We start from the raw sequence: 11,623 nt of genomic DNA, 5'->3' as shown, positions 1-11,623 counted from the left end.
TTTCCCCTCATAAACGCACTCTTTATTTTTCCTTTCAAATTCAATTCAGTTCAATGCAATATTTATCGTTTATTAGCTCTTGTGTGCTCTCCACCGTGCATAGTGCGGTGGCTCTCACTTGGCCAGAATACCCAAGAGGGCACCAGGCCGATTGAAACCGCTTGTCAACAAGCCGGGTAGGTCACCCGTAAAGCCAATATTAAGGCCCGTTCCTAGGATGCCGCCGTCAGGGTCGACACCTACACCGAGACCGACTCCACCAATTCCGACTCCGAGACCTTGTTCGCCTTCGACGCCTTCATATGTGAAGAAGGTGGGCGCCGTGGCTACCGAAGAGATGAACACCACCAGGCTCAAGATTAGGATCTGCAAAGGATCGCTTATTAGCCATGTTTCCTACACCTTTTCTCGGGAGTATATGAAAATTAGCACTGAGTCGTGTGTTTGCTTCACGGTACATTGCGACGGCCACATGAAATCTCTGCAGGTAACGTCCTTCCAGGGGGAAGGACGTGTACCCTGCACTCTAAGGAAAAAGAGTGGGAAAGGTGGTACCTAGGACAACAACTAGGTCATTCGTAGGTAGCAGGTACAAGTTTGCAACCTTTTATATTACCTTCTAAACGGTGTAACTGCTCCACCCTTTTTCCTAAGAGTGTGCCACTCACTCAGCCAGGATCAGACTTGTGACCTCAGGACTTGCTTCAAGAACTTGCACAATATAGATGACCTCATACTGTTGTCGAGGGCTGTCAATATCTAATCGCGTTATGTGGTGACGAGGAACTGGCTTCTGAAACTAGCCCAGACAACGGGAGAGTGTTGACTTGGCAACCATCAGAAAAAGCGTTTCCTATACCTACAGGGTGCATTCTTTCTTTCTTTCTTTCCTTCCGGCATTCAATTGCTATAGGGCAACATTGCGAGCACGATGTCGAACCACTTTTCTCAATATATTTTAAATCTTAAATTTCTGCGTAAATCGTGCGTTACACAACTGCAGAGCTCACGCAGAAGTTGAGACAGTGGCAGCCCAACCTGTTCGCGGTGAAACATTATGTAATGTTCAATTCGACACCACCGCGACAAAATGCATCAGTTCTAGAGAAAGAAACGGTGACAATGGAGGAGCATATAAAGCATTTGAAAGCTGCGAAAAATATGTGCTATACTCACCAAAACCTTCATGATTGACTGTCTGTTGGTACTGTTGGCGAGTTCCCCTCTTATGTCCCTCGTATGGGTCTTTATCAGTAGCGGGACTAGTACCGCAGTCGTCCAGAAGGCAGGAAGGCAAGACGTCCGGGAAATGTTGAACCATCCGGTCTTTGCCCTTATTACTAATAATCGATCATCCTGTTTCGGGCGGATGTTAAAGCACACGTGGAAACTTCCGCCCCTTCTCTCGATTTGGCCTTGAGCACCGCATTCGTGGATCAGTAACCAGCGAAAAAATGGCAACGAGCAATTTTGTCCAGATGCTGATTTTTTAATGTATATGTCCAAATATCCGCACACGGTATTTAACGTCACTGTCCTATAGTTGCTGGTGGCCGGAATCGACCCCACAATCTTGGGGAGCGAGCGCGTTACCAACTATGGCCACCGAGATCGATGCTGTTTGAAACTTTGTCACTTGTCATTTGAATGGAAATATTATAACGGAGATGATTTTGCATTATCATCTCCTCGGTGTAGTGCTCGATAAAATAGCATAAACGCGAGCAAGCTTCGTCAAAAAGCCTGAGCTTGGGGCAAGGGAAAGGACCTTTCCCTTCGTTCACTTGCCCAAGCTCAGGCTTGTTGGATTTTCTCCTAGAAGAACTTTTCGAACGAATCTCACGTTGAAGAATGCTGTTGCTCTTGGACTTGGAAATCCGACAGTCGCGAGACAACTATGGCCAAGTTCTATCTCATAGAACTATTCAAGATAAGATACGATTCTAAGGCATGATGTGGATGTCGCATCCAGAGCAGCCAAGCGGCTGGGTTGTATGAAGACGCTCCTTCTCTTACTAAAACGCAAGATATTGGCCACTCTAAACTGTGTTACCTTTAAAAAGACATTATTTTATACGGCACGGGAAACCTCGTAAGGCTTTACAGTGTTTGCCCCTTGAAAGGTACCATACCATACCATACCACATAAGGGTTACCGTGATACGCGCCACGTAGCACGTACGCAGAAGTGTATATGAGTTACATTGTTATCTGATACGTTTCACGGAAGGTTCAGAGTGCTCAAATAGACGTTACATATTTTGAGTTTGAGTTTGAACGTAAAAAAAAAGGAAGAAATTAGATTCGCCACATGACGTACGTGCTACTCCCATAAGGAACCCCTAAATGATTAACCCTGCACATTGGAAAATGAAAAGATCGCCCCTCCCGGACACTGAACTGCATGCGTAACCTAGCAGCTGTAGAGGAAATCAGCACACGGGCAAATATGGTGCCGTCACAACTCCCTCAGGGGTCACTAAGGGGGAGCCACACGTTACTTGAGGGTAACCATGGTATTAGCTGTAGGTGCCATGCTGACAGCATGATATGAGATTGAATGCATATGCGCACGTAAGAAAGTCGTAGTACATCAGGGTATATGGAGAAAGGACACCTTTCCATCATCCCTTCCACAAGCGCAACGGGGTATAATGTCCCACCACGTCATCATCCCATTTATGTGTGGGGAGGATGATAGTACAGGAGAGTATCTTATTTTCTAGAATTTTACTATAGTTCCGTACCTTCAGTGGAAAGCTTCCTCGAACGACGCTGGGTATTCGACGGAACGTCATAAGAGGCCGGTATTGTCATCCCATCTTATGCATGCCTGTCAAGCGACGGATCACCGCAATCCAACGGTGGATCATGATCTCCAAGCTCGCAATATGCTTCCGCCAAGAGAGCCCAGCATCAACAGCAAAACTGAGGAACCTATGACGAGGCACGTGCTTCAGTGATATGCCAGCAACCGTATATGTTCCGCCTTGTATAAGGGAGTATTACTGTTTTTTCCATCGAGATGTCCAAGCCTGACAGGTACAGGTACTGCTGGATATCGTCGAGAGCGAGTTGAAGGCGTCGGTGGAGGGCAGGGCGAACTACACGCAGAGAACTGACTTTTTGTGACAGCTTTGAAACAGCTTTATGTGTCATTGCCGACATGTGTCTAAGGCTCAAGTAACAACAGCTGAAACGAGGCTTCAAAAGTATGTCTGTATGAAAGAGCTATGTTTCACTTCACTTCATAGTCTGCTTTGCCAAATTTCCATTCCCAAAACAGCTCACACGCTTAATAAACAAGTTTTAAAGATTCGCACTGCTTCTGCACCTAAGGAAGTCAGCCCCAGCTATACCAATATCATGATGACATGACACAGGGTACACCAATGGAAACGCAGCGCAGACAAATAATTGTCTCCAAGCTCGTCTGCTCCACCTTCGCATCGCAATATACTGAGTGAAAAGACCTTCTTAAATATAGCGCGATTTTTGCTCACGAGTGTGAGCTCTGACGCGACCGTGCCGCCTGGAAAGTACGAAGACGATATTCAGATCACAGATATCCGCAGATGTCAGCTGCCTTGATTGGACTTGTCCGCGTGACGATGGTACAACATGATATAGATGACATGACAAGGGCAATTTGTCTCTGCGGTGTACGCAGAATAATATGAGCTTTACAAAATACTCTTCTATCACTAACGCTTTGTAAGGAATTCCCAGCTCAACTCACCGCGAGCACACTTCTGCCAACACTTTTTATACTCAAAGCATTGTCTTTTATTAAGTTTCCGCATCGTGCTTTGTGGGAGCGTTGCATCCACAACCAATCCGCTGCAGCAGCAATCAATTTATCTGCCGTAGCCCAATCCGCCATAGCCGCCAAGACCGCCGCGGAAGCCGCCGTAGCCACCACCGAAGCCGACTCCGCCGTAGCCTCCGACACCTCCACCGAAGCCTCCAAGACCTCCGCCGTAACCTCCGAGTCCTCCACCGTAGATACCAGGGTGAGCCATTGCCACTGCCATGAACATGGCCAGACTGAAGAGGATAACCTGAAGGGAATAACACTACTTAGAGGTGGTCGGCCGTGGCTACGAGTGATGTACAGATAGATCAAGGGAAGTCTCCTGGGCCGACGGTGTAATGGTTCGAACCTCCACACAGCATGACCCGACCAGGAGGTCATCCCTGCATGCTTACACGTAAAGGACACGTTTCTTCAAGTACCTATGACGTCATGTATGAACTCGTCCAGAGAGAGAGTCTCGGTTCTGCAGGGACGGTCACAACTACGCCTCCGGCCTCTCGACCAGCCTCTCATTTATATTTGGTTTATTTCAAATTTATATTATATAATCTATATTAAAATTATATTTACTTTCTTTCGCTTTCTTAAAGCAATAGTAAGTTCTCCTGTGCCAGGCTTTCCTCTCTTCTCAGCAAGCATGCCCCCCAGCAGTTGAAGAGGGGAACTGTAAGGCTGTACTAGACAAATGTTCGGAACTCTTCTTTCTAAATTTTTAGTTGCCGTTTTCTACCATATTCTGGAATGTACTGGGGGAACGCTATACTACTGTCGGTGAATAGACGCACCTCATACTGTTACCTTTTCTTTCTTTTTTTTTTTTCTTTTTGCGTGGACAAAAATAAAGTCAATTTAGGTCCCCGCGAACGATACGCAGTCAACATACTGCGCAGTCCCAAAATAAAAACGACACGATTTCTATCATTGTTTTCGTCGTGAATGGCCCAACATCAGAATGCGTGTACAAGATAAAAGACATCCTTACCAAAGCCTTCATGACGGATCGACGCTTTCTTCCAGAATCCGAAAAATTCCCGGAGTGTTTTCGTTTTATATGGAGCCGTGCATCCCGTGATGGTATATCGTCCAGTTGCAACAAACACAGGATGTCCGGGAAATGCCGCTAGGTGATATTTGTTGTGCACGGATGCAACAAAAGGAACAAGTGGATGATAAACACCTTGGGCATCCGTGATAAAAATGTGCGATTTGGTGAGGAATCTAGAGGTACGTACAGCCCCATGACAAACTGAACAGAACGCATATTTTTCGAAGTATATTTATCGTGAGTACTGTGCTACGTCGATTGAAAGCTACACTCTTAAAAATGAACTTCACCGCATACACTCTAAAAACTGGACTTCACCGCATAGCACGCTCTGCGCCAACCATTGCCACGAATGATAGTGTTATCACTTCTGATTCGAGGAGAGAGGGAGGCGTACGCCTTTTTGTGTCAATTTGGATATATGATAATCGACACAAAAAAGCCGTCCGCCTCCCTCTCTCCTCGAATCAAAAGCGATAACCCTATCATTCGTGGCAATGGTTGGCGCAGAGCGTGCTATGCGGTGAAGTTTAGTTTTTAGAGTGTAGCACGCTCCTAGCCAACCATCATCTCGAATGATAACGTTATCAGCCCTGATTTGTTGAAAACGGGGGGCGTACGCCTTTTTTGTGACACTTATGCTGTTCATAATTGTCACAAAAAAGGCGTACGCCCCCCGTTTTCAACAAATCAGGGCTCATAACGATATCATTCGAGATGATGGTTGGCTAGGAGCGTGCTATGCGGTGAAGTTCATTTTTAAGAGTGTACTTCACACTCTAAAAACAGAACTTCACCGCATAGCACGCTGTGTGCCAACCGTTGCTACGAATGATAGGGTTATCGCCCGTGATTCGAGGAGAGAGTAGGGCGTACGCCTTTTTGTGGCAATTTGGATATATGATAATTGTCACAAAAAGGCGTACGCCCTCCTCTCTCCTCGTATCAGGAGCGACCCTATCATTCGTGGTGATGGTTGGCGCACAGCGTGCTATGCGGTGAAGTTCTGTAGAGTGCATACTGGAACAAATTCTAACCGTCGCTGTGCGTGACTTGACGTTGCGACACACTGACCGAATTCTTATTCATTTTGTACCATGAGTGACAAAAAAGTAAATCTCAACTAATTTTACGCTTCTGGAGCATCAGTGTTGCGATACTATTTCTTTCGCGTAATAAACACGTGCTCCACCTTCAAATACAATATTTGCACAGCACTTTCAAGCACAACAGAGGTAATATGGGACGGCGATGTAACGACAGGCGATTTTGCAACAGTGCCGTCCATGCTCTTTTGAGACGCTCTACTCATAACTGAATATTTAAGGCCGAATGACATCGTTGTTGAAAACGAGTGCGTCATCACCACCGCTGTCTCCACCTTGAGGTCTTCCTTTTCAATGGAATGGCATGCCGACCTTTCCTCTCTCTCTCTCTTTGCTCCTCATGAAATAAACGCGTATACGTAACAAGTTGGGGGAATCATTTGGTGAACACATGTTCACTGTAGACTCTCCTTTCAGCGAACGTGTTTTTGTCCGATAAAACTAGAAAGAATGGCGAATACCGCGTTAAGAAAAAATACCACTCGTTGCATTACCCCCGGGATATACGAAAGCGATTGGATGAAGCGAGCGAAGTCTAAGGAGAGAAAAAAGTATGACGCCATTCACGTAATAAGCTGGGTGATTGGTGTAACCCCGTTCAAGATTTCAACCTGGTTTACATCGTCCTTCCTTCCAAAGGAACTCTTTTTCTTTTGCGAGTCGCTGTCGCTCACCTGCACTGTTAATTTCAGAATACCCTTTCTGGTGTAATATGGGTGTAATAAGGGTGTAACTGTTGTTGTACTCCTCTATTACATCATCCGTGGTCACTTTTTTTTTTCATCTGGGGTGTAAAGTGGGTGTAATTGCGAAGAAAACTCCCCTTCACATTATGTTTAGAACCATAAGGCGTAGAAATGGTGTTTTCAGCATACGCCAAATACACTGCACATGACGGAGCAGTGCTGCATTTCCTACGACATGGGGGCGCTATGTGCTATACTGAAATAAACGACAGGGGGTAAAGCGTGGCGCATAGGTGTATAAACGTGTATTACAATTAATGTGATATTCCGTTCACTGTGGAATAAGCTTCATGTGCAGAGATTGCGAAACATTGCGCGTTTCGCCACGTTGGGAGTCAAGTGGCGCCACACTGTAGGCTCTACGCGCACATATCGCCCGTCGGCACAAATTTCTCTTTCACGATACGATACAACCTACAACCTTCCGTTTCCGGCGAGAACATGCGGAAGGGTGACCTCGCTGTGCACTCCGATAAAGCGCCAAGATTGCAGGATCAAGGGCTCGACTATTGGTTGAGGACATTCACTTCTGTTCTTCACGCCTTCTTTTCGTAACGACCAATGACAGGCGAGACACAAAGTAATCGAGGTCCATTACTTTTGACGAGAATAGCTCCCCAGGACCAGGTGGTCCTGAGGAGTAAATCCGAGAGCAGGGAACCAAAAAGGGGAGCAATTGCCAATTACTCCCCATTTTACTTTTACTTTCCTCGAGTGCATCGTAGAACATGAAAAAACAATGTGCAAGTTTCCGGCGGAGATGGAACGCGACTGCGGTCTTTCGGTGAACTCTCTCTTGGAAAATTTCCTCAAATTGCATTTTAGAGGGAGAAGACGGCTATGATTACAGAGAGCGCCATTTTACACTTGAACGTACCGTCTCATTAGTTTGAGATGTTACGCCACCGATGTCAGTGGGAAAAAGTGCACCAAACCTCGAAGCCTAACGAATCATGTCTATACAGATGCACACTCTTATTGGCTTTACGGGAAACTTGCGAAAACTTTCGAATACAGGTACCGTGCGAGAAAAAGTATTAGACGGTTCCCCATTCATCATCATTAATTTGTTTGTTGCTGTCGTTGTTCACATGCTCAATTCCGGTTGTCATCTTCCGTGGACGCCTAGAGCTTTATCAAAGACCGGGTTCAACGTAGCGAAAAACTCACTACACGCTGATCTGTGCACCGTACTTGTAGCGGCGGACCCCACTTTTTGGAGAAGTACCGGTAACACGCAAAATACAATCTAAACGGTAAACGTGTTGGCGCGGAACGCTGTCTGGATGAGTTTCCCTCACACTCTGTCAGGAAAATCTCGGTGCTGTTCCATGTGAAGTCGACCCAGAAGGTACGATTCCCGAGCAACATGTCGCAACACTTGCAGCAGACAGTAGTTGTGCACTTGAAACCTCCAACAGCTGACCACACAGGTGACGCCGACGGGGTGGACTCGCACTTCGGAGGAATACGTGTGGGAAGAAAAGTGAATAATTTACGCTGGCAAAATATGTTCGTCTCTTAGTTTTATTTCGACGGGAACGCGTCTGCAAGCACTAAACAACAAAAAATGTCGTTGCCTATGACGTGGACACGTTGGCGATTTTGTCGACAGCTTGAGGGTGTAGTTACAAAAACGGAGCTGCCACTTGACGCCGTAGAAATACGCGGGAAAATGGCTGCAACAATGAGGATTTCTACGAGCCAGCCATTGAATACTCTTTCTGCTATCCTTGATCTCTTACCTACATCCCCAATGCTAATATCCTCTCGTGCCTCGTGGTGGCGAGGAGGCCAGACGCCCTGTTTTCCATATAAAAACCCCGCAGCTTCTCTCATCTCAGCATATAGTTGGAGAACTGCAAGTCTCTGGAGTCAACATGAAGGCTGCTGTGAGTATCACATCCAGTGAACATGCGTCAACGAGATGTGCACCTACTTGACACGCGCGGTATTCAGTGTCCACTGATAAAAGGTGGAATTTAAACATGGAAGCCGTTTCTTATTCAGAAACGCGTATTCAGAACGAGATAGAAAGTAGGTATAGTGTGACGGAGTAAAAAAAAAAACTGTGGCAGGTTTTCGAACCCCCACCCCCACCCCTGGTTCTTTGTCGGGTTTCATCTTCGGCTTTCCTTTGTAATATATTCTTTTTAGCCTTTCGAAAGTTGTAATCAAACGGTGTCGTACTCCCGACAAACCTTTTTTCATTTGCCAAAGAAAAAAGAAAACGAGATGTCACCGCAAGATAGCAGTGGCTACATATTTGGGAATTCTTTCAAACAGTTGGTTATCCAGAATCCCAAGCAGTGTTGCGCAAAAGTGTGTGTGGGGTGGTGATCATTATTATAGTTCCGTCATGATAGCTCAACGTATCATTACTGACATGTCACTACAGCTGAACAGCAGCTGAACTAGCAAGAGCGACCCCTGTGTGTGTGGGGGGGGGGGGGGGGATAGGGGGTCTGTATGCATAATTGCTGTCAAACGCCGTTTATACCTTATAGGGTTTCTCCACAACGGTTGTCGACCCCCATTTGTGGGAACTACCCCTTTACTTTAATAAAATATCATATCATATCATATATAATATCATCGTATAATCATACTACTTCTATTTCTGCAGCTTGTTCTCGTCGCTTTCGTTCTTGTATTTGCTGTGGCACACGCCGGCGTCTTTGGTGGAGGCTACGGCGGAGGATTCGGTGGACACGGTGGTGGATTCGGCGGCTTCCGTGGAGGCTACGGCGGCGGTTACGGCGGCGGTTACGGCGGTGGTTTCGGCGGCCACCGTGGTGGATTCGGTGGTGGCTACGGAGGATACGGCGGTGGCTACGGCGGCAAGGGATGGCTTGGATAAGCTTCATCAGATTCACCTCACACCGTTCTTCATGAAACTCTCTCATGGTTATGCTCATTGCGGGAGGCCCATCAAATGCCCAAGAATGTTTCATTGGACCTTTTTTTGATGAAATAATAAATGATCACCAACACTTCCTCGGGATTTTAGATCTTTCCTCATTGTTGGGCACGTCCCCACTTGTACCAAGCAGACTTACGTTGTTGTTTTTTTATTCGTTACATATTTCTTAATGAAAAGCTATAACAGCAGCATGACTGTAGATGCCGTCTTTGCAGGTAGACGGGGTAGACAGCCAGGCGGGCATCACCTCGAAGAGAGTATGGAACCACTACATGACTAAAATCTCTCTGGCCTTTTCAGGGCTTTTCTGGTCAGTGACTACGTCATTGCGCGAGACGCGCTGTGCAGACTGCAGGGATTTCACTACACAGGGGGGTGTACACCCTCCCTGCATTTTTGCAACACCCCCCTGAAATTTCTCAGGTGGCCCCACCCAGCTGGGCCACCAACACGTTCTGGCAGTGAGTCCAGCGCAGCGAATTACATCCTGTACTGTCAAACTTGGGTAGTCCAAGACAACATGCGAGAATCCTTCAGTTACCTTCGCCGGAATTCTTCATGGTGACAGCCAGGATGATTGGAGAAAGTTACCCCGATGAAATGCTATATTGCATTTAAAAAGCCCTTTTATCGCCGTTACCGCCGTCAGTTCTGTTTCCGACAATGGAGGAACGTGGTATGGTATGCGTTTCCCGTTACCAGCTCCAATTAATGCCGTTACCCTGTGGAACCCTGCACTCTTAAAAATGAACTTCACCGCATAGCACGTTCTTAGCCAACCATCATCTCGAATGATATCGTTATCTGCCCTGATTTGATGGAAACGGGAGGCTTTCGCCTTTTTTGTGACACTTATATAAGTGCTGGTCGTAATTGTCACAGAAAAGGCGTACGCCTCCCGTTTTCAACAAATCAGGTCAGATAACGATATCATTCGAGATGATGGTTGGCTAAGAACGTGCTGTGCGGTGAAGTTCATTTTTAAGGGTGTGTGCAATAATCTGGAGGGAGGGGGAAAGTTGATTCCCCCAACACAAAATCGTACACTCGCAAAACAGAAATCGTTCTCCCACCCTGATTTGTTGAAAACCGGGTAGGCGTACGCCCTTTTTGTGACACTTATGCAGTACATAACTGTCACATAAAAGGCCTACGCCTCCCGCCGATGTCATTCGGGATGATGGTTGGCTTGGAGAGTGCTATGCCGTCAAGTTCTGTTTTGAGAGTGTACACTCTTAAAAATGAACTTCACCGCATACAGTGATTTCCCCAGCACCCCTCCACACACCCCTAAAATTTGTCGCCCCCCCCCCCCCCCCCCCAGGAATTGCTCACGACCCCCCCCCCCCCCCAGGAATTGCTCACGACCCCCCCCCCCACACACACACTCTTAAAAACGAACTTTCGAAACGAACGAGCATAAGTGTTACAAAAATGGCGTACGCCTCCCGTTTTCAACAAATCAGGGCAGATAAAGATATTCAAGATGATGGTTGGCGAGGAGCGTGCTATGCGGTGAAGTTCATTTTTAAGAGTGTGCGTCGTGTGTGCTTGGTTTTTTTTTTTTTTTTTTTGCGTTTCTTGTGAACTGTCCTCGTTTTCTGTTTTTAATGTGCCCGTAGAAGTAGAACACCTCCCGAAATTTTTTTCCGACTACGCCACTGCCATTAGATTCCTGCTTGTACAAACGAGTTTTGCTTATGTGCTGTTTTGAATTTGGCGCCGTTAAACTTTCTTCCAAGCATTCTTCTTCACCTTTCTTCCCTCCGGGCTGTTGACCCACAATTCGCATGAACCGTTAAACACGTCACACCTAACCCTTTAAATACCATGCCAATGATGAGGACGGTGCCCAGAAGAAGAACAGTCTCTGTTCGAAATATCGGCGGCTTCTGTCCTGAGGCAACTCCCTTCCGGCACCAAGCATTGTACGTCACTTCCTTTTTGCAACCGGAAGTGGTTTCGCTCTCGTCCTCACAGTATCTT

General features: G+C 46.6%; 1 protein-coding gene and 2 long non-coding RNA genes across 3 annotated transcripts; 1 reads left to right on the top strand and 2 right to left on the bottom strand.

The window, feature by feature from the left end:
* On the bottom strand, nt 1-1,671 carry LOC135368036 (uncharacterized). The gene is made up of 2 exons (XR_010414640.1): nt 1,177-1,671; nt 1-366 (listed from the first exon to the last, which is right to left on the bottom strand). It is a non-coding gene; the product is annotated as an uncharacterized LOC135368036 (long non-coding RNA).
* Nucleotides 1,672-3,762: 2,091 nt separating this feature from the next.
* On the bottom strand, nt 3,763-4,887 carry LOC135368035 (uncharacterized). Its single transcript, XR_010414639.1, has 2 exons — nt 4,800-4,887; nt 3,763-4,061 (listed from the first exon to the last, which is right to left on the bottom strand). It is a non-coding gene; the product is annotated as an uncharacterized LOC135368035 (long non-coding RNA).
* A 3,630-nt stretch (nt 4,888-8,517) lies between these two features.
* LOC135368034 (ctenidin-3-like) lies at nt 8,518-9,710 on the top strand. Its single transcript, XM_064601113.1, has 2 exons — nt 8,518-8,606; nt 9,341-9,710. The coding sequence occupies exons 1-2, from the start codon at nt 8,595-8,597 to the stop codon at nt 9,572-9,574; spliced, it is 246 nt and encodes an 81-aa protein (XP_064457183.1). The 5' UTR covers nt 8,518-8,594; the 3' UTR covers nt 9,575-9,710.
* Nucleotides 9,711-11,623: the final 1,913 nt, after the last annotated feature.

Source organism: Ornithodoros turicata, chromosome 9 (assembly GCF_037126465.1).
Source record: "Ornithodoros turicata isolate Travis chromosome 9, ASM3712646v1, whole genome shotgun sequence".
Taxonomy (NCBI): Eukaryota; Metazoa; Arthropoda; class Arachnida; order Ixodida; family Argasidae; genus Ornithodoros; species Ornithodoros turicata.
The sequence above is the reverse complement of the archived record's forward strand: the minus strand, read 5'-3'. Positions and strand labels throughout refer to the sequence as shown.